Source organism: Falco naumanni, chromosome 3, assembly GCF_017639655.2.
Source record: "Falco naumanni isolate bFalNau1 chromosome 3, bFalNau1.pat, whole genome shotgun sequence".
Taxonomy (NCBI): domain Eukaryota; kingdom Metazoa; phylum Chordata; class Aves; order Falconiformes; family Falconidae; genus Falco; species Falco naumanni.
Genome location: NC_054056.1, coordinates 17,566,840 through 17,593,841, shown reverse-complemented (window position 1 = coordinate 17,593,841; position 27,002 = coordinate 17,566,840). Strand labels below are relative to the sequence as shown.

The following is a 27,002-nucleotide window of genomic DNA, read 5'->3' as shown; positions in this document are numbered from 1 at the left end:
GGCGGCAGCGCTGCGGCTCCGGGGGCTGCTGCCAGCAACCGGCGGCGGCGGCGGGGGCCCCGCCGGGGGGGTTCTCGAGCAGCGACGGGCCGGCCGGCCCCGCTCCTCGTCTCGCCGCAGCGCGCCAGGCCCAGGGCCGGCCGTGCCCGCCGCTCGGTGCTCGCGGTCGCCCCGCGGCTCTCGGGCAGATGGCGGGGGAGGGGGTGGGGGTGGGGCGGTAGGGAGAAGGCTTTCCTCAGGGCTGGGGGGGGGGGGCTGGTTGTTAAAAAGGAGTCTGGAGCCGAGTTGGAGGAAAAGGAATCTAATGTATTTCTATTCGTGATTTGATTTGCTGGAGCTGGAGAGACTGTTACAGCAGAGCATCCCAGCATCCACTGGCGTCCATCAGTTAGCTGAAACTCCTGCTGCCCCGAACAAACTCATCCTTTCCTTAGTCATGAGCTTGGAAGTCGCTGTCAAGCAAGGGAGAAAATGAGGTTCTGCAGACTTCTCAGTGACTGCAGCCCATGCCATTGCACGGCAGGCAGGGAGAGCTTACACTGGTGAGGTCTGTAGCCAGGCAGAGCTGCCCTCGGAGGCTGGTTGCAAAAGGATGAGGCTGCAGCTCACCTCAACACTCAGTTGTACCTGCAGGTCAAACGATAGGAGTGAGAAAATAGGTTTGCCTGGGATAGCGTTTGAAGATCTCTGGGGCCTGTGCGCTTTGTCTGTATAAGCGGGGGAGGTGGACAGTCTGGACTGGAGAATGGGGTCAGAGCTGTGTCAATCTGGCAACCACACAGTAAACTGTTTCCAATGCAGAACTGCTCAAAATCTGCACAATAGACTGCTATGTGATTTACATTTATTATATTTTTGTTGAGTCACTGTATGTAAAGTTGGATTTTTAAGATAAAATAGAATGCAGTCCCTAGGCTGACCTTATCTGCCATTACTGGCTATGTTCCCAGGATACCTTTAATCTAAGGAACCCCCAGTGCTTTCCAGATCTTCATTATCATTTCACCCTTATTTCAGGTTGTTTGTTTCTTTGCTTGTGGATTTCATGTGTGCCCAATCAGGTTTTTTTCCTTTGTCAGCAGACAGTGTGACCAGGGTCCCTCCATGGGTTTTGTCTCTGGGATTGTGACATGAGTCTGCTCGAAGTGATGAGACAGGAACGCCGTAGCATCGGGGAAGGGCTGGATTTGTTGGCTGACTTGTCAGAAGGAAACGTCCCCGTCTTGTGGAGAATTGCCATGGCATATGGGGAAAATGGTCTGGATGGGGATTTCAGTCTAAGCTTTCCCTCTATACCTTCTGAGTTAGTCTGTCCCTTGGACAGAGGAGAGTTGCTGACTGCTCTTCTTCCTGACAAGACCAGGCACTTAAGCCAAATCCAGTGATGCAACTCTAAGGGTCCCCATGTGTGACAGACATGTAACCCACGTTTCTTTTGCAAGGTCAAGCAATTCACAATTCAGTCTTGCTCCTGACAGCTTAACTCCTCGCTATTGTTAAGGTGCCTTTCAGACTTAAACTTCTGTGCTGCTTGAGATGTATTAGCTGGTTAAAAAAAAAAAAAAAGTGTGCACTAACAAGCATTTCTCTCTCACAGTGAATTACACCTCTCATCCTGATTAGAACTCCTTGGACACAAGGGAATACTAGAAGCAAAGTAAATATTCTTTTGTTACTTTTTAGTTGTATATCTTCCCTGGTGTCACCTGTCTGGAGATGCACCAGGATCCCTGGAGCTCCTGAACCCCCCAGCCTCCCAATCTGTTGCCCTCATCCCCACTCCCAAGCAGTGCAAGTATGTCCCAAAAGGCATTGCCTCTGGTTAATGGTGAGAGGAGAAAAGAGACCGCTATAAACTTCCAGGATGTGTCAGGGCAACGATTGTTACGGGCAGGTTTAAAGAAACGTGCATGGAGGGGCCCTTGGTACTCTGGAGGCAATGGGGACTGCACATGCAGGTGGGGAGGCCAGGGGAAAATGCTAACGAGTGAGAGGTGGTTAGCAGCAGTCAGAAGCTGCTAATTATCCCACGCTCCAGCTTGTTCTCATGAGACTGGGAAACTCTCTCTTTGATCCTCCTGCATTTCATCTTATAATTGGATGGGGGTTCCAGATGTTACTGCTGAGCATTTCAGAGAGCTGATGGAAAGATGTATCTTGAATCAAGGGGCCTTGGACAATCTCAGAGGTATTTTCAGTGCTTTGCTAAAGGAGTGCTTGGGACACCATTTACCTTCTTGTCCCTGTTGAGTTATTGCTAGGGTTTATTTGTATTGTCTCCTGAATGGCCTTTTCTTTACCATATACATCCTTAAGCTTCCACCCTTTTTTTACTCAAGTTTCCTGGAGAACAGAGCTGAATCTTTATTTCCTTCTGCTTAGAAGAGCTTTGAATTGGATTGAGTTTGTGTCTCATTGCTGCACTTCTGTATGACTATTTCAATAAATGGATTTACTGATTTAGTGGCATTTAGTGGTAGCGACTGCAGCAGCAAGTCTGAAGATGGCTCCAAGAACATCAATGGAAAGGGAATTTTGAATTTGTCATTGCAAATAGGCATGTTGAAAGCCTGATTCTGGCACCTAGACCTTTTCATGAACAGTACATCCAACCAAAGCAAAACAACTTGAAACACAAAGATGTAGGTTTTGTAATAAGTTGCTCATTAATGGGCTACAGATCAAGGTATTAGCAGAAATCAGCTGGGGAAGATTTTTCCTGTCTATTCTAGGAGGAGAAAAATCCAATCCCAAAATGCCCGGTCTCACAGAAGCTCAGATTACAGACTGTCATTGCAGGTTTCTTTGGTATTTCCAGAAGAATTTCTCCTGTGGCACAGTACTGGATGAATGGAGAATGACAGAGACTGAGAAAAAAGGTCTATTCGCTTGAAAAAAAGTTACAACAGTTATCAGTGTAGTTAAAGTACTGTAGGTGTAACAGCATGATCTCTATTATTATTCCAAATAATAATGCCTTTCCCCAGTTGAGTAACACAAATAAGATCAGAAAAGTGCCTCTTTTGGAAAAGCATCCCAAGTGGGAGTTATGCAGTATGAAATGGCTCTGTAATTTTAATGGTACATTTCTTGGTGCACACAAGCCCCGCTCTTGTAACAGTCCCGGGGAATGTCACAAAAGAGGGCATTAGTGTTACTAAAGGGCCAACAGTCTTCTAGGGAAATGTTTTCCATAATCCGCTATAATGTGAAATTATACAGTGCCTAGATACCATAGTGACATAGATAGATAGATGGGATGTGCCAGCTACTCCCTGTAACAACGTCTTGAAGATCTCCTTATGGATGAAAACACCCAGTCACACACTTATCATCAAGGCTTATAGCTCCAGATGGAAGAAAAAGCTGCATTCACCCAGGCATGCACGTTCTTGTCTGTCTTACTTGGCTGTTGACCACGGGCACTGCACAGAGCCGTGTCCGCTTCCAGGACTGCTGATAAACAGGAGACTGGGACCCATCATCCCTGTGTTCTCATGAGGCAGAACAAGAGCACAGAGGGGAGAGTGTCTCTGTCCTCTGTAAAATGTTGTGTTTGCCTCCTGAGATGAAGTTTAAAACGCACAGAAGAATCTTCAGCAAGGGGTACCAAAGGTAACATCTCTGGTGGTTCTGAGACACCCAGGGAACAGGGATGGGAACCTCTCAGCCCTGAGCCACTCCTGAGTTACAGTTGAGAAGGCAAGTGGTGGAATCTAAAACTGGTTCACACTGCAGAGTCTGTGAACGCACTATGGGTACCACAGTCCTTGACTTCTTGAATATGAGCTCTGCTCTGCAAAGAATATGACAGGAAGCAAATACTGAGGAATTTTCAATATGGATGGCTGGAAGTTAACCAGACACATTACTGTGCTAATCTCCATAATCAAGGGCAGGCTGTCTTGCTTCTGGAGCTGAGATTTGGGGCTGGTTTTATGCATTTCGGGGGGAATCTTTTTTTTCTTAGATGATGTGAATGTCTGAGCACTGGAGCGCAAGCTGTTTCTAGTAGGTCATTCAGATCTCTTTCCCTGCTTTGTCTTGATACAGTCGTTCTAGCTGCTGAAGCCATTTTGGAGCTTTCATGCAGCAGTGGCTGCCATCAGCTCAAAGTGAAGATAAAACTGCACTGCTGAACAGGTCTAAAACGTGCAAAAAGGTGTGGGGCATGCACAAAACTGTATCTTAGTTTGAATGATGTGCTTGCTTGCTTATTTTCCTGCCACCACAATAAGCAGGACGGGGCCTGTGCCTGTGCTTGATGAGACTCCTCCAAAGAAACCCCCTTGGTGATTCAGTAGGTTTAGTTTAAACCCCTTTTTCTCTCAGTAGAATTAAGGATCTGGACAGGTGTCAGCCGTTTCAGAAAGGACTCTGAGTTGCTGTCCCATAATTGGCCTTATGACTTCTGGTATCTAGAACCTCCTCCTGTTGTACCACACCAGATGTCCTGACAGCAACAGCATAGGGTGTTTCTTCTGTGAGGATGGAAGCAAATGGTAGGGGTGTATGCAGACTGTGAGCATGAGCCATGGGGACCAGGAAACTAAGGGAGTGAAGGGAGGAGAAAGAATGGAGGCTCAGCCCAGAATAATGTGGATATAACATCCCTAACCAAACCCGTTTACCTGGATTTGCACTGTGTCCTGGACTTCTCAAGGTTGACGCTAATAGGGTCACGTTCATGTTACAGAGAGAAATGAATGGCCTGGTTTGCATTACTGTATTTCATGAAGCAAACTACAAATTTGATCAGAATGAGGTATAAAATTGCACAGATGTGTATAGCCTCTGTGTGTGTATGTTAATGTGCACGTGTGTACAAACACACAGATTACTTCCAAGAAGCACAACGTATTTGTGGTAGTCTGAAGGTTAATCCAGATTGGGAATTGATTTCCATATCCATTCAGTGAGAACCAATACAGTCTTTGTAGTTACAACAAAACCCCCAAATATATTAGAACAATGAGCATTCCTCCAGTCAAATACAGCAAATTTCCTGATGAGTTATGCTAGGTCTACTCTCTCAGGTATTAGTAGGAGAGAGAGGGAGAATCTTGCACTCAAAAACTTAAAAGATTCATAAAGATTTTCTTTTTTTTTTTTAGCAAGTAATAATTCTTTGGAAATTAAGGCTAATTAAAAGCAATACCATCCCAATAAATGCATTCACTTACTTTGTCAAGACAATTTTATATTTGTTTCCTATGATGTTACCATGTGCATCCTAATCAGTGTTTTGCTGTAATTGTGATTAGAGACCATACCTCAGAGGCAGGCTCCTTAAAAACTGAATGAAAGTAACAAGCGGGGGGTGGTAATAGAATTTAGTGTCTTCTGCATATTTACAATGGATTAGGCTTTTTTATTTGAGGGTCAGTGCAGCCTTAACCTATATGCAGTGGTTTATGGCTAATGCCAGCATTGCTTCTGGGTGCAAAGCACACATGAGAAATTTCTGCATGCTTGATGTACTTAAAAGGGAAGACAGGAACTTAAGAAGATCTCTTTCCTGCACTACTCGTTTTCCATAATTGGCCCCAACTTCCTCCTAAGTCTTTTCCAGGTAGTGAAAAATGAAATGTGTGTTGGAACCCAGCTTTTTGCCCCTTCAGCTGTTGGCACATCTGTTCATCTGCTGAGGATGAGATGCACGTTACCATATGGCTGAAATGTTAGCGACTGAATTTCTGATGACTGCTTCTATAAAGCCAAACTAATATTTCAGCAGCATGTCTCTTACCAGTTGATATGCGCAGAACCTCAGGTTTGATATTTTAGCTCTTCCTGTCTTTTTCAGGGCACAAAACAAAGAAAAATTTGCGTTCTTGTTTACCCAGAATCTATTTTCTGAGTGCACATGCCCGTGCATCTCTGTGTGTCTGTGTCTAACAATGGATGGCCCTCGGTGCCAGGCTGTCACTACTACTGTGTGTGTCAATTGCTACAGGACTGTAGCTGTTCCCATCATTTTATCTGCAGCTATGGCTAACTCTGTGCTATAGACAACAGATGAAAGGAATAGTTTTTGTAAACAGCACAATGTTCAAAATGCCTTTTTATCCTTTTCTTTTGGTGCAAAACTTTAATGTTTCTGACCATGTACAGAGTAGTTTTCTAAGTGTGTGCTGACAATGTGTTTATTTGCATGTGTGCTTTTTGAGTGTGAAGAGTGAGTGAAAATGCTTTGTGCCATGTCTGGATGCAGATTAGTTTTGGCTAAGAAAAGGAAGATGTATGACAAACAAAATCTTTTTCTCCTGCTGTGAACAAAATAGTTATTTGTAAGTATTTTCCAAAGAGTTTAGATGAACAATTTTAGGCATCAGGCATGTAAATTATGAGCAAACTGCATGCTCTGACATTTCTGCATTTGCTGCTTGTGGTGCATTATGGCTCATAATTACTTGGTTTTGCTCAAGTATTGAACCTGAGAGAAACAGAGCTATAGAAATCTATACTATGAGATGGAAATGAATGAGGAGTGTGAGCACCTGAAGAGCAGTACTTCCCCACTCTGCTTTACAGAGATGTTTTCTCTCTGTTTCATGAGTGAAGAACCTGAGTTTGGAGACACTAGGTGAATTGCTGCAGTCACACAGTGGCACAAAATAGGCAGAAATAGAAATGGGAATGCCTGACTCCACATGTAGAAAAGTTCAGGTTTGGAAGTCTGACAAACAAATAAAACTTGGTGCTAACTAGTTGCAGCAGGCAGCTTCCCTTGTCCACAAGCATGCTGCGTTTGCTATGAAGCAATGCAAAGGACGGAGCAGAAAAGTTGCTCATCTTCCAAGGAACTCAAATCCCCATGAGAAGATTCAAATGTGTAAATGCCTGTTTACATATTTTTTGAAATTCCCTTTATTTAGTTTTTGTTATTCTTTTCTTAATCTAATCTAAGTTTTTGTTTGATTTAAGCACTCTGTTGCAGTGTAGTCATGGCAACAAGTTTACTTCATTGAGTCTCTTTCTAGGAATGTAAGATTTAAAAGAAAAGAAAAACAAACTCAGACAAGACAAGCCTTCATGTGGTCCTGACCCAGCATTTATTCATAGTCGTGGAGGAGGTTTGAGTGAGGAGTGAGTGCAAAGTTGTTTATGTGCATTTGTCTCCTTGAGTTCACTGGAGACTCTGCTTGTGCCTGTGACTGTTTGTAGGTATGTCTTTGAGTATGTTGTGTTCAAATACAACGTACATGGTAGAAGAGACCATGGAAGAGTTCTGGTCACAGTGGCGCTGAAGCTACAGTTGCCTGCCTGTACCGGCGTTGATCTAGGTAAGTCTGTGAAACAATTGCAGAGAAAGCACAGCAGCACAAACTTCAGTGAGAATTCCCTACACAAACGTAGGTCCGTGTTGATGGAGCTCCTATGTGATGTCTTCTCAGAGTACCAGTGTTAATTTAGGAACATTTAACTATGGCAGACGGGCACTTGCTGCAGTCATATCTGAAACTGCAGTATAGACACAGCTCTGACTAGGGCCTATCTGTACATAGTTTCACATTGCTGTAACAGTAATTGTTCAGAAACACTCCTAGTGGCATTTGCACAGCTCTCTCGTGGGGTGCAGTTATACTAGTGGAGAGGTGATATATGCTAATCCCACCATTAGTAGGGCAGCGACTACACTACATCAATTTCTAGAAGAGGAGAATAAGAACAATACAAAACCTGTCTGCAGAGATGCCCAATGACCAATTTAAAGACTTTTTAACGTGTTAGCTCTAATTAATGTGTTTGACAGCTGTAAGCCAGCTCAGGTGGTGTGTACTTTAGCACCCCCTAAATTGGTCAAGGCAGGTTCTACCTAGTGTTTAATTTGATCTTTCTAGCATGTATTAAAAGCAGTCACACCTTGATTGCACTAGACTCTTCTGAAACACAACTTCCAAAGGATTAGCTAACAAGGTTCATCTGCCTATCCTAAAAAAAGTGCTGTTTGTCCATGTTTGTATATACATGTGAATTAAGGGAGAGACCCATGGCTTATTTGTCTGTGGCACTGTTTGATGTTGGGATGGCACACCTAATGTTATCGTCTTTTCAATGGTCACGATTTTTTTATTTTTTTAACCCAGCAATAGATTCCAACCGTACCCAGATTCTTGGATAGCCAGTTTTTCAGTGTATCTTTTTGTTATTATGATTGTAGGAGGGAAGGCAGGCGGGAAGTTAGGGAAGTGGAGTAGCACAGAGTGATACACAAGTGTTGGGACACAGCCAAGCTTTAGATTAATACGTGACCGTCATTTCACCATCTTTTGATACAGTGAGTTTTTCTGAGCAGTGGCGCAGAGTGGAGTAGTACAAACAAAGGCTTTAGGGGAAAGAGAGAATCTGGTGGAGGCTTTCTTCTGCATTACATCTCTGATATCTCAAGTCTTTCACAACAGTTATGAATTAGCAATAAATAACCTCTGAGGACAGAGGAATAGAGAAGGGAGAAAGATGCATTTTTAATTGCAGTATGCACAAAGAAGTATAGTAAATGCAGAGAAGTACAGGGAAGCTGTCCAGAAACTGGGACTGCAAAGGTGACAGCTCTTGCCTTAGAATGGTCAGAGAGCATGGTTATTATAACAGCAGCTTTGATACGTAAAGCCTTATTCCATTAGTGATTTCTGTAAATGTTTTTTTTACATCATGGAGACATCACTTGAGTGTAGCTAAACTTGTTGTTTTCCAAAACCTTTGCAGAGAAGGGCAATCTCTTGCTATATTATGGAGGACTAGAACACTGAAGTGTCAAATCAGTAAAAATTTGCTGTTGGTTTTAATGGAAATAGGATTCTGCCCTTTTAATTTAAACTTCTTGTAGAGATCTCAAGGTTGATTCTGATCTACAGAACCCCAAGATAGCTGAACTTCAACCAGTAAGGAAGAGAGGCGCATCAGTCCTCCTATCATCTCATAGGTTTTCCAGTGTCACGTCCTCTGACAACACATCACAAAGCAAAATGGTCAGTTGGTGCACAGCCAGCCTCCCAGGGCAGTTGCAGGGTGATTCTTGCTGTGCAGTATGTGCAGCAGCGTACAAAGGTCTCTGAGCTGTAGGCCAGGTGACTGTTTACAGTGTAACCACTATACCAAGTCAGAGAGAACAGAAAATGTGTTCCCTGCATGGGAAGTTATTCATTATTTAGAAGAATGGAGCAGCTAGTTTAGAATTAATCCTTGCCTCCCAGATAAAACTTCCTTCACTTCTCCCCGACATTTAATTCCTCTAGGGTTAGAGTACTGATCTATTTAGACTGGTCACATAGCTATACAGGGCATTTGTAGGGAAGGTGATTTGGAGGAGACATTTTGTGAAAATAGTTTGAGGAGAGAGTTCCTTAAAGCACCATTGACTGGCCCAGGCTGTCCTCTGGGAAGCTGACAAAATGCCTGGGTTAGATAGGGACATATGCAATTCACAGCTCCGGTTTGTTGCGTAAGCTTGTACTACCCTGACACTACTTTCAAGAAAGAAAAAACTCTCCAAGTTCCATTTTTCACTCCAATAAATTGGTTCAAAAAAGCGGTGTTCTGTATCAGTGGGATTAAAAAGGGTACAGCTCAGTAGTTCCCAAGAAAGCATTTTTTCAGAGGCAAAGCCTTTTCCAGTGTCTTCCTTCCCAACCCTCCTCCCCCGAATACCAACCTGTGCCCTCCCTGCTCTTGCTCTTGCTGCTGGACTGTCAAAGTATCTCTCATAATGAAGAAGTCTGGCCTGAGGCTACTATTACCTCCAAAACTGATCCCTCTGAGCATGACTCTGGCAGTATGGCTGGCTGTTCACATGCAGCGAGCATAGAGCTGGGCTACACCTGGCAAGGAATGAAAGACAAAATGCAGTGAATCCTGGCTGTTAGACAGCCTTGATGTCCTCTGAGACTGTGAAAGAGACTGAGGAAGGTGTGAATCTGCCTGGCTCAGGAGGTGGTGGTGTGGCTCTCTGGTCTCCTTCCCTGTCTTTTGGTAGGCTCGATGATTTGGGAGGGACAGAGCTGTTGCTTTCCATCATTGATGTGATACTGTCAGGGCAATTATGTGGTAAGATGGGGAAGTGGGGAAAGGAGCTGTTAGCTTGAAGTCTTAAAGGTTAACCACCCCGTCGTCTTTGGGGGAAACAACATGATTCAGTTGGATACTACACCAATTGTTGAAAGTCCTGCTTTATTGTCTAAGCTCTTCTGGTGTACAGGACAGAACTTCGCCAGCACAGTTTTGGACTGTGAGACTACATACCTGCTATAATAAGGTCAAGCAAGACCAGTGCTATAGATGCTGCTGTGCTGACAGAATGCTGTTATCTGTTCATTTAGCTTAGCTTAGGCAGAGGCTAAGTGGTGCCAGGGACGGCACGTATAGCATCTGTGCTGGAATCCTGCAAAGACAGATGTTCTGGATTAGTTTCTAAACTCAGGCTGGTCATTTTACATGTACCTGGGCATCTCTCTCCCCCCAGCCTCAACCTGTCTTTCCTGTAAAGGGGCAGGGCCTGCATCTGCAATGAATTTTAAAAACACAAAGGACCTTTCATCTCAGTTAGAAACTCAGTTTACTGTCACACATGTAAATAACAAATTACATTTAGGAAGCTTCCCCTCCTTTTACAGGTAGAATAAGGGAGACATATCCAGGACAAGTAGTAACTTATCCTTGAAAGTGGTGTTAGAAAGAGAAAAATCATTATCTCTTAACTTTCAGACCTGTACTTGGAGCACCATCTCTTCTTGTAAAATGCTTTACAGCACAGCTAGCTCTTTGCACTTGTTAACACATTTGACCTGAGAGAAATAAAAGATCTAGCTTTTGTTTCAATCCAACATGATGTATTCCAGAGGTGGAGAATTAAATGTTGGAAAATGATCACTATGTACTATGTTTACTGTAGTAGTGCCTCTGTGAGCAAGTTAAGAATCATGCTTTCCCTTTGCTAGGTGCCATTGAAGCACACAACAAAAAGACACGGTGATTTGTGCCCCCTGACTTAAAAACATGTCCCAATCCCTCAGTGTGGAATTTGCAAAGCATACCTGGTTCTTTCTCTAACCACATGTCCATGGACTTGCTTGGATCTCTCTGATCTGGTCTCCAGTGGTGAATCTGTTTACACTAATCCTGAAAGCTCTACTGTTAAGAGACTGGAGCTGAACAACATCAGACTCCTGCTGTTGGACTCCAGCATCCAGGCAGAGCCCTTGTTCTTTATATTACAGTGGAGAGGAGCAGGGAAGACTTGTTAGTAACTTTTAGTGCTTGTAAGAGACTGACAGAATCAGCCTGCCTCTGTGCCTCTTAAATCCCCCTAAACTTCACTGAGCTCTGCCAGAACACCTTAGGTCTGAGTGAGAAACCCTGCCTGATCCAAGCCATGCACCTTGTATGAAGCCACCAAAACGAGGCCTCGCTCTTCCACTGCTGGACCTCTACACAGCTTGGCCAGTGTACCTATGTCACGACTGGCATCAGGTGCCTGTTTTTTTTCCAGGAATAAAACACAGCCAAGTAGGTGCTGCCCTTCTAGAATGAAAACTCAGCATACTCAGTTACTTATGACTAGGTCCAGATTTGAACCCAATTTCTCTAGAGGTAAAAAGCAACTGAGCTGACATGCAGTAGGAAAGCCCCATGGCAAGTCACTTTTTCCTTTAAAATAAAAGGTAAACAGAAGTTCTCTGGATTAGGAAAGGTTTCATTACAGCTCTTTAATACAGGCAGACTGGATGGTAATGCAAAGTGCTGTTAGGTTTGAGTGTGCATCCAAACCACAGAGATCTGAGAAGTCTCGAAGTACGTACCATGGAAGGATTTGTTCCTGGAGGATGAAGGCCACTCTTGTTCTGCTCTCCTGTGACCCCTCCTGGAGGAAGCATGGAGACTTTTCTTTGGAGAAGGCTGCGGCCAAGGTTTCTCTGCATTTGGAGATGAAGTTGCCATTAGGAAAAGAGGTGGAATAAGAGTAGTAACCCTTGTGGCTGTAAAAATGAAAGAAGGCTTGAGAAAAAAATACCCACTGCCTTGTAAAATGTGAAAAGAAATCAGTCGCATGAAGCCAAGTTACAAAGAAGGTGGAGTCAAAGGAGGTCTGAAGTAGTTCTCAAGCCTGTGCAGAGAGCTCTGTGTAGTTCTAGGTGTGCCGGGCATGGTTTTCTGGGAGCGTAAGAGCAAGCAGTTCTTCTCACTGTCTGGCCTTCTCACCTGACCTCCATCCAGAAGCCACTTACACCCTCTCACAGAGAATGCCTTGTGTCTCCTGGAGCTGCTTCCAAGCATTTTCCTTGGTTCATTAGGTGATAATAGAAAGTGATTTTCCCCGTCATCTTGAGCAATCAGAAGCATTAAGAGTAAGAGCCTAAGCCTGAAAGGCTAAATGAGAGGGTTTGATGGGTATGTACATCTGCCTTCTTCATTAGAGCAAGAAGCAAGGATGCCTCCCAGAGCTGGCATTTCTTGAGAATAAATAGGCAAGAAACAAGGATCATGGTCAAGTAGTGTCAAGAGAAAACTGAGGTTTGGGGCTTGGATTCTATTCCCATATCTGCTGAACCCCAGAGAGGCAGTTTCCTCCACCTTGACTGGTATAGAAGTTCCCCTAAGTGGTCCATTAGTGGAGTTTTTGTAGAGAGGGGTACTTAGCACTGAGAGCTTGGGGGGGAGGGGGTGGTGGCAGAAAATAACACCTGTGAGATCTCAGGAAAATCACTGGATGCACAGATGTGAACTCATCACCTGTATTAGCCTGTATTCACTCATAGTGGGACTCAGTACTGCATAACCCCGGTGTGAGTACAGCGTTCATGTTCTCCATCTCAAGCCTCTTTACGCTTCAGCTTCTCCACTGGTAAAACGAAGCTAAAAGCAGCTTCCTCAAAAAGGTGTGAGGAGGAGGTGGTGTTCTTTCTCCTTGTCTGTGAATGCTCTGAGATCATCTGAGAGATGGTGCTGAAGTGCCAGGGGCTGTTATTGCTCAGAAAGTACCCTGCTAACTATGTCAATGGCTGATTGTCACACCAGCAAGTCCATGTCGGGCTGGCTGGAAGGCAAGTTCAACTTTCGACAAGCTCCCCTTGTAAGAGAGCAAGTAATGAGACACACCTTGGGACAAAGAACTTCATGGTGGTGTTCTGGGAACTCTTAAGACAGAACCCATACCGAACTCTTGCTGTTCTTCCACCTTGTAAGACTTGTGGGGCATATTCCTTGTACTGTGTTTAAGGAGATAATTTATTTTTCTTTCCCTTCTAGGTGGGATTCTTTCTGCGTAGTCGATCCTACTTACTATCCAAAGGTAGGGGACTCGTCTTGTTGATGTGACAAATCTCTGTAACAACTGTGCAACTTAATTTTGGGTCCATGTTGTCCTCTCGGGGCAGTTTCACATGGACCTTGTGCCATGCCTGCCACAGCTCGCAATGGAAAACAAATTTCTACCCGTGTCTCCTGACCCTTGCTACATCACCACATGGGAAACGAGAAGGCTCTGCCCGCCTTCTCGAGGTATGGTGACAAGAGCAGCCTGCCCAGGAGAGCAAGCGGCCGGCCTTCCCGCACGGGTGCACACCCCCCGCTGGGTGCCCGTGCCCCCCCGCCGCCGCCGCCGCCCGCCGAAGTCGGGGCCCCCGGGCCGCCCCGCCGGGCTGGCGGCTGCTGGCGCTGGCCGCGCCGTCCGTCGCTCACCCCCCGCCCGCCGCCGGCGCGGCGCTTGCAAGCGCCTCTGCTGTTTAAATGGGCCAAGTTGGAGAAGCGGCGGCGGAGGGAAATCTTGTTTGGTCAGAGTCTCTGAACTATACTGTGACTTCTGCGCACAGATCAATATATGTCTGTCCCAGCGCGGAGGGGAGCCCGGGCCTGTAGCCCCACACGGCGGAGCATTTATGGTCTGGGGGCAGAGCGCCCGCCGTGCCGTGGCGCGAGCTCGCGGGGATATAAACGTGGATGTCTGTCTGTGCACACGCACACACATGTAGATGTGTGTAATGCAATAACATGCTTTTTAAAATTTTGTGCAGGAGTGGAAATTAAACGCCAGCTCGCAGTGATCGTAAAGGCTTCGGTGGGAGCGGGGCGAGGCCGCACTGTGCAGGTGGCGGTGGGCGGCCCCCGGGAAACTTCCCCGCGCCCGGGCGGCTGGAGCCCGGCGGACAGAGCCGGGGGCACCGACCGCCCCGCGCCCGGCGGCGGCGGGAGGGGAGGAGCGCGGCGTAGCGGCGGGGGCGCAGCATTTAATTGTAATTATTGCATATAAATAAATAAACCAGGTGTCAGTTTAAAGGAAGGAGGGGGGCAGGGTGAAAGGGGGCTGGGTGGGCGGCGGCGAGCCCTCCAGCCTGGTGAGAAGGTGGGTCGATCTAGGGGAATCAATAAGCTGCTTTTTTTTTTTTTTTTTTTTTTTTTTTTTTTTTTTTTAACCAAAATAATGTCTACGGCAGCGGAGACCTCTCCGAGATGTCAGGTATTAGTCCAGAGGGGCAGATCTGCGAGCCACACAGCAGCTCCCGGGTCTACGGTACATTAGCCTCTCCGTGGGAGAGGGATCCCAGACAGCTCTGCTGGGGAGCCAGCCCAGGAGATTTGTTAGCGGGCTGCTCCGGGGGATACCAGCCACCTCCGGCACCCGAGCGCCAAAGGTGCTTGTGTTGCTGCTGCTGCTGCTGCTGGCGCGTTTCATCCAAACTCCAGCCAGAGCGGGGGCAAGTTGAACCGGAGACATTAGAGCCACTGTGGTTTGGAGAGACGAGGGCGCACGGGGAGCGCAGCAGCACCATGCCTGCTATCAAGAAGGAGCGACTTGACAGGGAAGAGATGGCCCTGGCAGCTTTTAACCAGCCCATGGAAACCTTACCTGACTATCTCGCCCCTCTGGCTGCCGCTGCCATTCCGGTGGTAACCCCGCACCCGCCGGCTTACGACCAGATCTTCGCCCACCGCACGTACCTGGGCTTCCACGAGACCCACCACCCCCACCCCCCCCACCTCCCCGAGGACCTGATGCTGGAGAGGTTTTCCTCCATCCCGGATTTCCAGCCCTTCTTTGACAACGGAGAGCCTTGCATCGAGGTGGAGTGCGGGGAGAACAAGGCGCTGCTCTACATCAGTAAGTTGTGCCAGGGGAGCAAAGGACCCTCTATCCGGTACCGGGGAGAGTGGCTCACCCCCAACGAGTTCCAGTTTGTCAGCGGCAGGGAGACGGCCAAGGACTGGAAGCGCAGCATCAGGCACAAAGGTAAAGGCGCCGCTCGGCGTGTGCCGGGGTCCCCGCGCGGCTCCGCTCCCCCGAGCACCCTGCCTCCCGCTCCCGTGCTCTGGCCGCGGGCCCGGGGGGGCTTGCTGCCTGCGGGCGCTCGCACGGGGGGGGGGAGCCCGGGACCTGGTCTCCTGTGGCCGTGCCCCCCTCCCCCGCGCACACGGGTCCCTCTCTACCCGTTCCCCTCACCGAGCGCCCCGGTACCGGGCTCTCCGGAGGGCGGCGAAGTTTTCCGAGCGATTTGCGAACAGTTTTTTGGTTGTGGTTTTTTTTTTTTTAATGTGTTTTTTTTGGGGGGGGGGGGGGGGGCGGGGGGACGACGTCTCGTGTCTTTTGGAGATAAGTTTCGTTTGGCGCAGGCAGCGGTTTGGCCAGCGGACAAATGCCGGTGTGGGGGCGGCGGGGCGCGGAAGCCGGCCGCCCGTGCGTGCCGGCGGCGGCGGGGGAACGGCGGCCCCGCCGCGCCGAGCGAGCCCAGGCACCGGCGGGGCGGCAGGCGGGGCGGAGGGGGTGTTCCCCTCGCAGCTGGGTGGTGCGGGACCTCCGCGGCGCTGGCGGCTGCTGACGGGAGCCTGCCCTGCCTCTCTCCCCTCCCCTCCCGCCCGCGGTGCAGCCCGAGCCAGCGCCGCAGTCCCGGCACCGGGGCCGCTGGTGCGGGCGGCAGGTGGAGAGCGGGGCCGGGGCGGGGGGGGGAGCGGGAGAGGAGAATCAGTGCGACACGTAATTAGCTGAGAGCTGGCGGTGTCAGCCCAGGGGTCTGAGGAGTTATTAGGAGGTGACTGACACCTCGCCTTGTTTATTGACCGCCAGAGAAAAGGGGAATAACTTCGGGGGCTGCGCTAATTGTCATTACTCCACTCATCTCTTCTGTTTCTTTTATTACTGGGCTCCTGGCTGCCATCAGGAAATCTCAATTCCTTTGGGGTGAGTCAGGAGGACTGAGGTTGAAATGGTCGGAGGAGCAGGGGGGGGAGGCGCCGAGCGGGCTGCCCCGCTCGCACGGGCCGGCCCCCGCCGCGGGGCTGGCTGCGCGGGTGGCGTGGGCAGCGCGGAGCCCCCCGCGCGGGTGCGCGCAGGCTGCGCGGGCTGGCGGCTGCGCCTTCTGCCCCGGCTCCCCCTGGCTGCGGGAGCGCCGGTACCGAGGCTAGGCAGGGGCTCGCCAGGGCTGCGCTGGTGCTACCTTCCACGGGTATCTGCATGGGAGAAAGTTCGATGAAGGGGCGGGCAGGGGGGTGGGTGCTGGCAGGCAGGCAAGGGGAGGGGTGTTTGTAGGGAAGGAGACGCGTGCTTCTCCCTCCCCCGTTCCTTAAATACTTTCCTTTTATAAAGATGCTGATCCTTTTTCTTCTTCTTTTCTTCTTCTCTGCATCTAGGGAAAAGTTTGAAGACTCTTATGTCCAAAGGAATCTTACAGGTACATCCTCCAATCTGTGATTGCCCTGGGTGTCGAATTTCGTCTCCAGTGGTAAGATTATTGTTAAACTATGTGCTTTAGTTAAGACATCTCCCCTCCGCCTCCTTCCCTTAAAAAAATCCCTTTGCTTCCGAGATGATGAAACCGTGAACTCTGAGGGCTAGTCGTTGAGTCTGTGCCAGAGCACTGCTTGCACGGCGAGTGTACCCGCAGTCTAGTGGCAAGGCTAGCAGAAGAGGGGTTTGTTAACAGAGGAGGTGGGAAGAGCAGTGTTTGATCTAAAGGATGCAACATACAGTGTGACTGCATAGTTTTCAGGGGGAGCTGTCTATACGCAAACGGCAGATCGTTCATCAGCCTCTTCCCTGTTCTCATCCCTTCATTTTTGTGTATTGTGCAGAGGTGTAAAATGGCTAAATAAAGCAAAAGGGAATTACAATCGCACCCATGTGTTAAGAGTCGGAACAGTTTACAAGCCAGTAGTGAATTTTGTTAGATAAACTTCAGGAGGAGCAGGCTCATCTTAAACGTTTACAACTTTTACAACATTCATGTCACATATCACAGTGATTTCTTTTATAGATCTTTTCTTTTCAACTTCTGATTTCCTTGTGTTTTCTGCTGTCTGCCTTTATCCTAAGACTTCCAAAATGTCTATACAACATCGGTGTTTTCATGAAAAAGATGTTGATGCTATAAATAAAAGGCTACTGAAATCACAGTAAACGAAGGCATTAAAAACAGTTCATCGTGTGTAAAAATAACCATAAAATACAGTAACATCTAAACAGGATGGCAAAGCTGTTTGTGGAGCTAAAGCAGGTCTTGGTCTGAAAAAAACCAACTTGAGTATTGCCAGTAGCACTGTGGAAACAGATGCAGGTGGAAATTTATGTCCTTTAACTGCTGAAATCAACTATTTTTTCTTTTACTGTTTCTTTGAGATCAAACGGACAATCTCTTTTCACATGCAATATCTCTGCAGCAATTTCGCATGACAGAATTGTGAATTTAAATAATTTCTGCATAGTATGTATGTGCATGCGTGCTTATGTATACAAATACATACATTGACATGAGAAGGGGCTTAGAGCAACAACTGACAATTACATAAATTAATGTGAAGATACCATGGAGATGCAAGTCTCTTGTGTCTGTTTTGTGTAGCAGCAGTCCATACTAAAGCAGTAACTGTCCACCAAGCTTACGAGTACTAGATACTGCAGCATTGCCATGGTATTTCAAACTCAGCAAGGCAGATAGACTGAAACCCAGCTTTTCCAACGGACTTATGCAGTTCCTCTGACTTTACAGGGCAAAGTGCAATGTGCTGTAATAAGCTTTCTCCAGTTTTGAGCTTTGCATATGCTTTAGTTACCAGTCATGCATCAGAGGCAGCCAACGAGCAAGTGCTCTGTGGACCAAAGTGATGCCACAGTTGCTGGTGGTGTTGAGAAGTGTCTGGCTAGATGATGCTGTACTGGTTGCTTTCTGGGTACCAAGTTGTATTAGGTGGTAGCCAGAATGGCACATTGTGCTTTTCAAGCAGCAACGTTTTTAGGAGTGGTACAGGGATACACTATGCATTTACAGATGGGAAGGCAGCTCTGCATGAAACAAGTGCATTTTTTTTAAAACTGAACTGAATTTGAGAAGCTCAGATAGAGGAAAGAAGAGGTTGATGTAGTTTTGGGAAAGAAGTAAATCCTTCTGGACTTGCCTCCTACAGCTTTCCCAGCTGTGTAAATTAGTTAGAGGGGGGAGACTTTGTGCTGCAAGGACAAAACCCAGTAAGAGCTTTTATCAGAACTCTGCTTCTTCTCGGTGCTTACTGCATATTCTGAATTAGAACATATACCTGACTCAACAATTCACATTTTGAACTGGAAATCTTTTGGTAGTGCCTTGTCATAGCTACACGCACACGTTCAAAACGGCTACACAAGAAGGAGGATTAAAAATTGGGCAGAGTTGATCTTTCCCCATTTAGTGATCATTGATTTAAGCACCACAGAGATCAAAGGGCCGTTTCTCCTCAAACGTAGAAATGATTTGTATTTTATAGCGTAGGTAAGTAGAGACTTGCAGTGCCTGGGTCCTCGTGCTGCTGTGTTATCACACGGCAGGGACGGAGGCGGGGAGCAATCCAGTCAGCAGCTGGTTCTACTGCCCCGAAATCGGGCCAGGAACAGGCCAGAACAACCCAAAGCGCTGCCTTTGTCAGGGGCAGGGGGCAAAGCAGAGCAGGGGCAAGGCCAGCTGCTCTGGGCATGTGAATGCTCCTGTGCGCTCGCTGCCGCAGGCACGGCAGCGCTGCCGGGGCTCATCCCTCGGGAAGGGTCACATCCAGCTGCCCCCCGACCAGACGGGAAGCAGCAGCAGCAGCGGCTGTTCCTCCGGAGGCCCGGGGCTCCTTTCGGGGTCGGGGGGAGGAGGGGTTGCGCCGGGGAGGAAATTGCATCGTGCCGCCGACTCCGGTTTGGAAACCGCGGCTGCCGAGCCGTGCACCCCCGCCGCTGCCCGCGCCTGACGCGGCACCAGTGGGGCCGGGCCCCCGCCATAAAACCGAGCCCTCCAGACACCGCCCCCCCCATTCCCATTCCATTCCCATTTCCCGTCCCAGCACTGACCCAGCCGGGCCGGCCCCCGGCCCCCCCCACCCGGCGCTGGCGCCGCGCCGCCCCCGCCGCTCCCCTCCCCCGGCCGCGGTGCCGGCAGTGCCGAGGGCGCCCCGGGAAAGCGGCGCCCGGCTCCGCCGCCCCCCGCCGCCCCGTCGCAGCTCGTTTGCTGCAGCTGCAGACAGCGGCCGGCGCCGGGTCCCCTCCGCCACCGACCGGCGGTTTCCTGCGAGGCGGAGAGGGAGCAGCCGCGTCGCGCCGGCCGCTCTGGCGCCTCCTCCCCCGGGCCGCGGCCACGGCCGCCCGCGCGCCGGCAGCCATCAATCAGCGGCGGGGCGGGGGGGCCGCTGCCGCCCGGGGGGACGGCAGGGGGATGCAGGAGGGCCCCGCAGGGTCGCTCCGAACTGGGAGGGGGGTGCGGGGGGAAACCCCCGGGCATGGGGGCGCGCAGGAGGCCCCCTCCGGAGGCGGGGAGGGCTCCCCCCGTGCCGCCGTGGGGCCGGGAGGGCAGGGCTTGCCCCCAGGCCGGGTGGCTGCCTTGTCCCAGGTCTGCAGGGACAGGGAGTGGGGTACTGTGCCCCCACCCCTGTCTCCTTCCGGAGGTTGCCTCTGCCTCTGATTTTCCCATCCCCTTTTCCCTGCACCCCAGGTCTTTCAGATCTGGAGGGGAGAAATGGCACAGCTCTGGGTCCCTGCAGTGTTTCGGAGTGCGGGGTGCCAAGCCTCCACCACCTAAGTTGTGAGCTGTGAGCAGGGGCCTTCCCTACATTTGTACTTGCCAGTGCTGGGCAGACAGTTCATCTTGTTTGTAGCCCTGGATGGATTTCAGTCCAGTCTGGTGAAACCCGTTCACTACGGCATTCTGGCTGTCCCCGTCGAGCTGCCCTGTGTGCTCCAAACACCGTTCACGCGTGCTTTCCATCTCCGCTTTCAAACCCACAGCGGGGGCATGTCTTCTCAGTGTGCTCACCGGCAGCAGTCTTTTCACCCAGAGGGTGGGGAAAACCAAATGGTTTTCAGAACAGCACTAAAAGCTTTATTCCTAAACCAAATTATCTTAGATTTGCGAAGTCCATCCAGTGTAACAGCAGAAAGGCATTGCTCAATGGTAGGTATACTTCGATTGTTTCCCTTATCAGAGTGTGACCAGTGCTGTATTTTTCGTACTAAGTCATGCTGCCTCTGAAAGTGTGTTAGGACTGGACGCTGACTGCTCCTCCTCATCCTCTTTTCCCACTTTTCTTGGACAGGGTGCCTGTTGGAAAGGTGACCCATGTCGGAGTTTGAGGTTTGGGTCACAGGTAAAGAAGGAGAGGCAAGCTTTCAGAAAGCTATTGTGACATGGCCATATTCAAACAAACCAAAAAGCACAACAGAATATTTTATTTTCTTTTATTCCATCTCCTTGGTTGCATGTCGAGACACACGGTAATTGTGCGTTATTTGGTTAATGACAATGGCAGTTCGTTTGCTTACTGGGGCTGTGTTTTGGTTTGATTTATATGTGATTCTTTTTATTTGCTTCTCCTCATCATTGTTGTTGTTTTCTTTTGATGCCCCTGAGGTTAATGCATTAGTTCAAGACTGTCAAGAATGGAAAAAGTAACTGTTTGCTTACTTAAAAACCTGAATGCCAGCAATCAGCAAGATCTCTGTTATTTGGCCCAAGATTTCTGAGCATTCTCCTGTCTCCCTGTTTTCAGAGGTGCCAGGGTGGAAGGCAGCTCTGCATCTCCCCCAAAGCGTGGCTTTGTGTGACTTGGGCTATTGGATTCTGACTGCAGCTGCGTTCACTGCCCTTCCCCAGTGTCGCCCTCCTGGCCGTGGGCTGCTCTGATGTTTGCCTGGAAAGCCAGGGATGGAGCTGCACCTGGGGAAAGCAGGGAGATCCCTGGGCTACTGAGTAGATTGCTGCCTTGTGGGGTCCAAATTCAGCGGCTGGCCCAGAAAGGAGAGTCTTCCACACTGGATGCGAGTCTTTCAAGAGGACCTTGCTATGAGAAGAGGACTTTGCTTGCTGGAAAATTTAGTTGGCTGCCTGTAGAGGCAGGATTAAGTCTGAAATTTTGCTTTTAACTGAATAGATTAGATTTAGGTTCCTTCCTGAGCTGCTGTGGACTTAAGGATTGGAGCTGGAGAATCTTGGGGTTTATGTGAAGGGGACTGTTTTTATAACTTTTGCCTTCGTGTCTCTGGGGGCTGCCTTATGAATGTGAAAAAAGCCCCTCTGTAAAGCAGACTTATAAAACTCTTTATCCCCCCAAGGTCTTTGGCATAGTCTGTTGATTTTTATTTGTGGTTTCATGCTGATTTGGATTGTTGCTTTTAATCCAGCACATTTTAGTTTAGGTTAGCATTTGTTGGAGGTTTTTTTCCAGTTGGTTGGGTTTTTTTGTTTGTTTTTTTTTTTTGTTGTTGTTGTTGTTCTGTTTTTTAATGGACTTCACTCAGGTGATTTTTACATTTTGTACAGTGTGTGTGTTGCACTGCAAACTTCGAAGTTAAACTTGAATGCTTAACAAGAGTTTGTTCAAAATCTGTCAGGCATCAATCACCTTCAGAGAGAAACTGGAGATGAGGCATGTTGTGCTCTTAAACGGGGTGAGGGACTCACACAACCCATCCAGTACTGTGGAGAGGTGCTGAGTTTGAGTCCACAGCCTTAGCTTGCAAGGCTTTCTAATCCAAGGGCAGTGGGCACGTGTATGTCTGCTTCTCCCTCGGAAGGCTCTTGGGTCATACAGAGGTTCACAGGGTAAAACTTGGAATGGGAGTTGATGTGGCTATAGGAGAGGTGTTCGTAAATGTGTTCCGCTTTGGAAGTTTTTCCTAATGGTCCTTAAACTCAGCTCATGAGCAGGGCATGCTTCAACTGCATGACGATTGTCAGAGATTTGGAAGACGGGTGTTGACCAATAAAATGACTAGTTGTTATTTTACACAGAGGCAGAACAAACCCAGATCAATGGTACTAAGAGTGCCAGCACAATACTGAAGGATTTAATTTTGTGGATTATTAAATACCCTCTGGAAAGGAAAATATTAATTGGATTGCAGTCTTGTGAGTGAACAGCAGAGATGTATAAGCAGCTATAGCTTAGGAAAGTAATTTTATCTTACAGTGGGTTTTAAGGAGTTCCAAGTGGGGGAGGTCTGCTACAGTGCAAGAGCTGTAGAGAGTTTCTGCCGTTCCAGTGAGCAACGATGAGAAACTGAACGCAGGAGATCTTGATGATGGAAGGATGGAGGAAGATCCATCTGTGAGTTCAGTTTAGTGTTTGTGAATAACAAGCCAAGCTAACCTTCCCTGAAAGATGGTGGAAGAGTATTTGTGCTGAGGTTGGCGTGTATGAGGGGTTCTGCTTGGAGCAAGCAAATTTCCTCCTGCTGGAATTCTGTAAGGACTGCAGATGGGGTTCCCTTGTCCTGCAGACTTTTGTGTGGTGTGGATTCCCTGGCAGAGTGTAATTTCTGGCACCGTGGCGGTATGTTCTCTGGTGGGCTCAGTTGTAGGAGCCTTCAGCCTCCATGGGAGTCAGTTTTACACACTAAGTCAGCAGATGCAGGGTGGGCTTTGCCGCCAGCCCTGCTTGCCTGGTGAATTGTACTGTACTCCATCAGGTCTAGAAAGTGTCCTGGTCTGAGGAAAAGAAAGTTGAGCATGGGAAGAAAAATAAATACGTAAAAGCAGGGAAAGCAACATCGTCTTGTTAGCAGTGTGTAAAGGGCAGTGTAAAGGTGACATAGGATAAGTAGTTTTGCTGTCAAAATTATTTAGAGATGTCATTAAACTGCTTAGGGCTGTCTCTGCTGCTTCAGGGCACAGACACCTGTTTTAATTTGCAGTGGTCTATGTCCAAACTTGCTGGCCCTATTCAAAGGGATCAGTGCTAATTTGGAGCCTGTTGGCAAATGCCTTTATTGAACGTGGGATCTAAATGGCAGAGGTGACTAAAGGATCAGAATTAACTCAGTCATAAACTTTGTTCATTTTTCTTTTCCTGAGGTTTAAAACTATCAACTAATTTAAGTTTGCAGTGATGATGAACTTTTCAGATGGCTTGTTCTGGTTCAGTTACGGGACAGGGAGGAGAGAGCAGCAGTTCTCTATTGGCACTAGACTTCAGAGAAGAGATCCACTCTGTTTTTAGTGAAGTAATGCTTGGTCAGAATGTTATACTTGCAAAAATCACTTGGTGTTGTCTATATTTTTTCCTTTTTCTGTCTTTCATTTGTTTGCTTTTGTGGTTTTTGTTTGGGTTGTGTCCTCGGTCCCCCTGTCCCCGTCCCAGTCCCTCCCCCCCCTTTCTGCATTGTCTCTTATGCACAGTCTGTTTTCTTCATCTGGAAGAAGTCTTACTACACAGCAGATTCTTGTTTGGTATCTATTATGCCCTGTTTTCTCCCTTCTTCCTTCTCCATATTGAAATGCGTCATCTTCACTTAGTCAACAGCTGAAGAATCACTGTTCTCACCATTTTAGTTTTTTTTGCTGTCTGGAGGTGCTCACCTTCCTTACTTCTGGTAGATGTCAGTGAGAAACTCATTATAGGGCTCTGTGTCCCAAACTTGTGTTTTCCAGTTGAGGGCAATGAAAGACATCTCCTGAAAAGTTGCATATTGTTGCAGGAATCATGCGCAGTTCCATAAATAAAACAGAGAACATCTTTAGCACCACTGCTTTACTCTCATACTCCTCTTATATAAAGGTAAATCTTCTGTATGTACTACCTCCACTGTTGGAGCAGTGCATTTCCTTTCTTTTATTTTTGGCTCTGTTATTTTAACAAAACCAGTGAGAACAGAGAGGAAATTACACATTCCCCTGGGTCATAAATATAATCTGATAGGGGATTTTCTTATAATGTGTCTGACAACGGGGAGGAATGGATGGAGGGAATTCCCAAGCATGGAAAGAAACGTTCTTGCTTGTTTATTTTACCTCTAGTCAACGTGGAACTTTAAGCTCTTAGTGATTTCACTTTATTTTGCACATGCATACAAAGCCACAGAATCTGGGAATACTGTCAAGCCCAAATTTGCCCTGTTCTTTGATTACCTGTACAAAAATATGCCTGCACATCAAGTCTCTCATTTTAAGATGTCAAGATAGCTTCAATAAGTATGCAAAGTAGGCTTAATTAATCTTTTAAATCTTCAGCCTGAAAGAAACTTGCGCCAGTGTTTGCCAACAAGCCAGCTCCTTGGAGGCAGCCTCACCTTGGTGTAACGTCCACAGACATCAGCGAAGGCTGTTGTCCCCATGGCTGCTGTACTGTCATGCTGGACTAGGGGCTTGTACACACAGTCCTGCTTTTTTCAGTGGGGTGCTTGCCAGAAAAATATGTTGTTCAGCTGCATACGTGCTGCTTTTGCTAGTGGCAATGCCCTGTGTATTTGGCTAAATTTGCTGTGTTTACCAGCATGCATCTGGAGCTCAGCCCTTTGAAAGTGATGTAGGGGCAGTGCTGTGGAGCAGGAGGCCTTGCTGTGCCTCAGTGTGGTTTGAAGGCACTTGTCTGGGAGCGGTTTCTGTGCTGATGCCTGCTCATACTGAAAAACCTGGGCCTCGATGTGGCCTTTTGTTTTATCACATTGTAAAATGGAAGGAAAAAAAAAAAGACTTTATGGTAAGGTTTAATCAACATTTCTAAGAGTAACAGTATCTTCTGCCATAAGATAGAAGATGATGGGCAGTACTTCTTCTTGCATTGTGCTGATCGATTAAGGAGATAGAACTTTCTTGAATGGCTTCCCAAGAATTCGGAAGCAGGAAAACTTGAGAGCTTTTGGTGATAGAAAAGATACTCAATAGCCTTTTGGTCTAGAGAATACATCTGAAATATTTCTAGTGATGACACTGCAAAAAAGTTGTGTGTTTTCTTGTAGCTGATTCCCAGTTTAGTGCTGGGAGGTGTGTGGTTGTTTCAGATAATTTAAAAAGCAGCGCTGGGATTTTAAACAGCTTCAGTTAACTTGGGCCTCTTAATCACTGCAGCTTCTTAGTATAAAACTTTTTCTTTTGAAAGCAAGGAGGCTGCTTTACCAGACTAGTTCGCTGTCAATGAGTGTCTTGCCTCTAGAAGGGTGTATTTATCACTGCGTCTCTGGGGCCTTGCTAATTCAGAGTTACGAGCAAATTCCACTCCAATGGTAGCTGCTGCTCTGCCTACTTCTACCCATCAAATTGCAAAAACTCCCTTGTAACCCCATCCTTTCTTTTCATCCGGAGATGAATGTGATAGGTGGTACTCAGCTCTGTTGAAGCTGCTTTTGCTGTGTTGCTAGGGTAACCGGAGATAGCCCCTGAAGACAGGAAAGGGCAACCATTCCTTTCTGCTACAGTCTGGAGCATCAGTGATTGAATGAGATTAGATAGAATTAGATAATCCTGAAATTCACAGTGATTTGATGCCAGACCTTTATTAAATAAGTAAAAGTACCAGCCCTTATAGTAAAAATGAATTCTTTTAGATCAATAACTTTTCCCACCATTCATCACAGCTGTAATTCTTGAGATCTCTTTTTCTGTGACATGAGGTGAACCACACAAATACACCTTTTTTTATTTCTTCTTTTTTTTTCTTTTTTTTTTCCCCAGAGGGGACTATGATATCAGTTCCTTTTTTATTTCCCCCTTGTGATTCACCCACTTAACCATAAAGTACACTTAGAAAGGAAGGCACCACAAGGTTCTTCAGTGATGGTTCAGTGAACTAGAGTTCACAATAGCAGCGTTATTTAAAAATTGTACACTGTTAGTCTGAAGTATTATAGTGTTTTAGGGTCAGTTAAAAAAAAAAAAAGTTTTATGTTGTGTATGGCTGGGTAGTTTTTTTGCTCCTTGTGCGTTCAATGCCTAAAACTGTTGGGACCTCATCCATGCCTGGCATGTTCTTGCTTAGCTGCAATAGAACTGATAACATCATATTCTGATCTAAAGTATATGTGGGTTAAAATAAGCATGGAAGTGTGAATGCAGGATTGGACTTTGATCGCAGTCAGTCTAGATTTATATCAGTTTAACACCATTGACTTCTTTTTCATCTTTAGACTGGCATAGCTTGCATCAAAATTTAGTCTGCATCAGAGGACATGTAGCAGAGCATGGAGAATTTGGTGTGTTCTGGCCCTCGAGCAGTTACGTCTCTTATCAAGCTAAATTGGCTCTTTCAGAGTAGAGGTCTGATTTATTAATTTATTTATTTATTTGGTGGTGGTCCTGTCCTTCAGGTGCAGCTCAAAACACCTCTGCTGAGGTTTTTGTAGGCATAGTAGACAGTATGTGGTCTTGAAATCGTCAAGCAGCAGACCCTCCAGAGTGAGAAGGGCAGTCTGCGTATTCCTCATAGGGATGCTTTTAATTCTGAATAAAAACATAATACATTTGGTCTGTTTTTTTTTTTTTAATCCCCAAATTAACAATGTCATTTGTTAAAACACTTTTGGCTTGAAATTCATGAGCTGGTAATTCAGGGCTGGAAGTCTGTGGATCTGCACTTGTTTGCCTCAGCATTGTGGATCTGTTTTTTTGAAGTCTCACCTTGCTGTGATGGATTTCTCAGAAATGAGTTCAGCAAAAGTAATTCCATGAGGCTGGTGAGCGTTTCTCTCCCCGGGTGTGTGCAGAGGACAAAAAATCATCTTTGCTATTGGAGGATTTAGTTCTTCCATTGATGTTTCTGCTATTGTCTTTAAATCACTATAGAATCTAAAAAAAAAAAGT

The 27,002-nt window shown here is 47.3% G+C and overlaps 1 protein-coding gene and 1 long non-coding RNA gene across 9 annotated transcripts in view; one reads left to right on the top strand and one right to left on the bottom strand.

The window, feature by feature from the left end:
- Positions 1-316: 316 nt before the first annotated feature.
- On the bottom strand, positions 317-14,262 carry LOC121084923. Of its 3 annotated transcripts, none has more exons than XR_005826898.1 (3): positions 9,741-14,262; positions 539-627; positions 317-452 (listed from the first exon to the last, which is right to left on the bottom strand). It is a non-coding gene; the product is annotated as an uncharacterized LOC121084923 (long non-coding RNA). The 3 variants fall into 3 exon arrangements; XR_005826897.1 differs by having other exon boundaries at positions 317-627; positions 9,741-9,821; positions 10,243-14,262; XR_005826896.1 differs by having other exon boundaries at positions 317-627; positions 9,741-10,381; positions 11,799-14,262.
- Positions 14,263-14,337: 75 nt separating this feature from the next.
- Positions 14,338-27,002, top strand: part of SAMD11 (sterile alpha motif domain containing 11) — a 129,049-nt gene continuing 116,384 nt past the window's right edge. The window contains exons 1-2 of one of the 6 annotated variants that reach the window (XM_040586995.1): positions 14,338-15,223; positions 16,618-16,709. In XM_040586995.1, coding sequence (XP_040442929.1) covers positions 14,446-15,223; positions 16,618-16,709 — 870 coding nt within the window. In that variant the 5' untranslated portion in view covers positions 14,338-14,445. Of the gene's footprint in view, positions 15,224-15,773; positions 16,169-16,299; positions 16,434-16,617; positions 16,710-27,002 lie in introns of those variants that run through there. The other 5 variants (XM_040586994.1, XM_040586996.1, XM_040586997.1 and 2 more) reach the window with 5 other exon arrangements.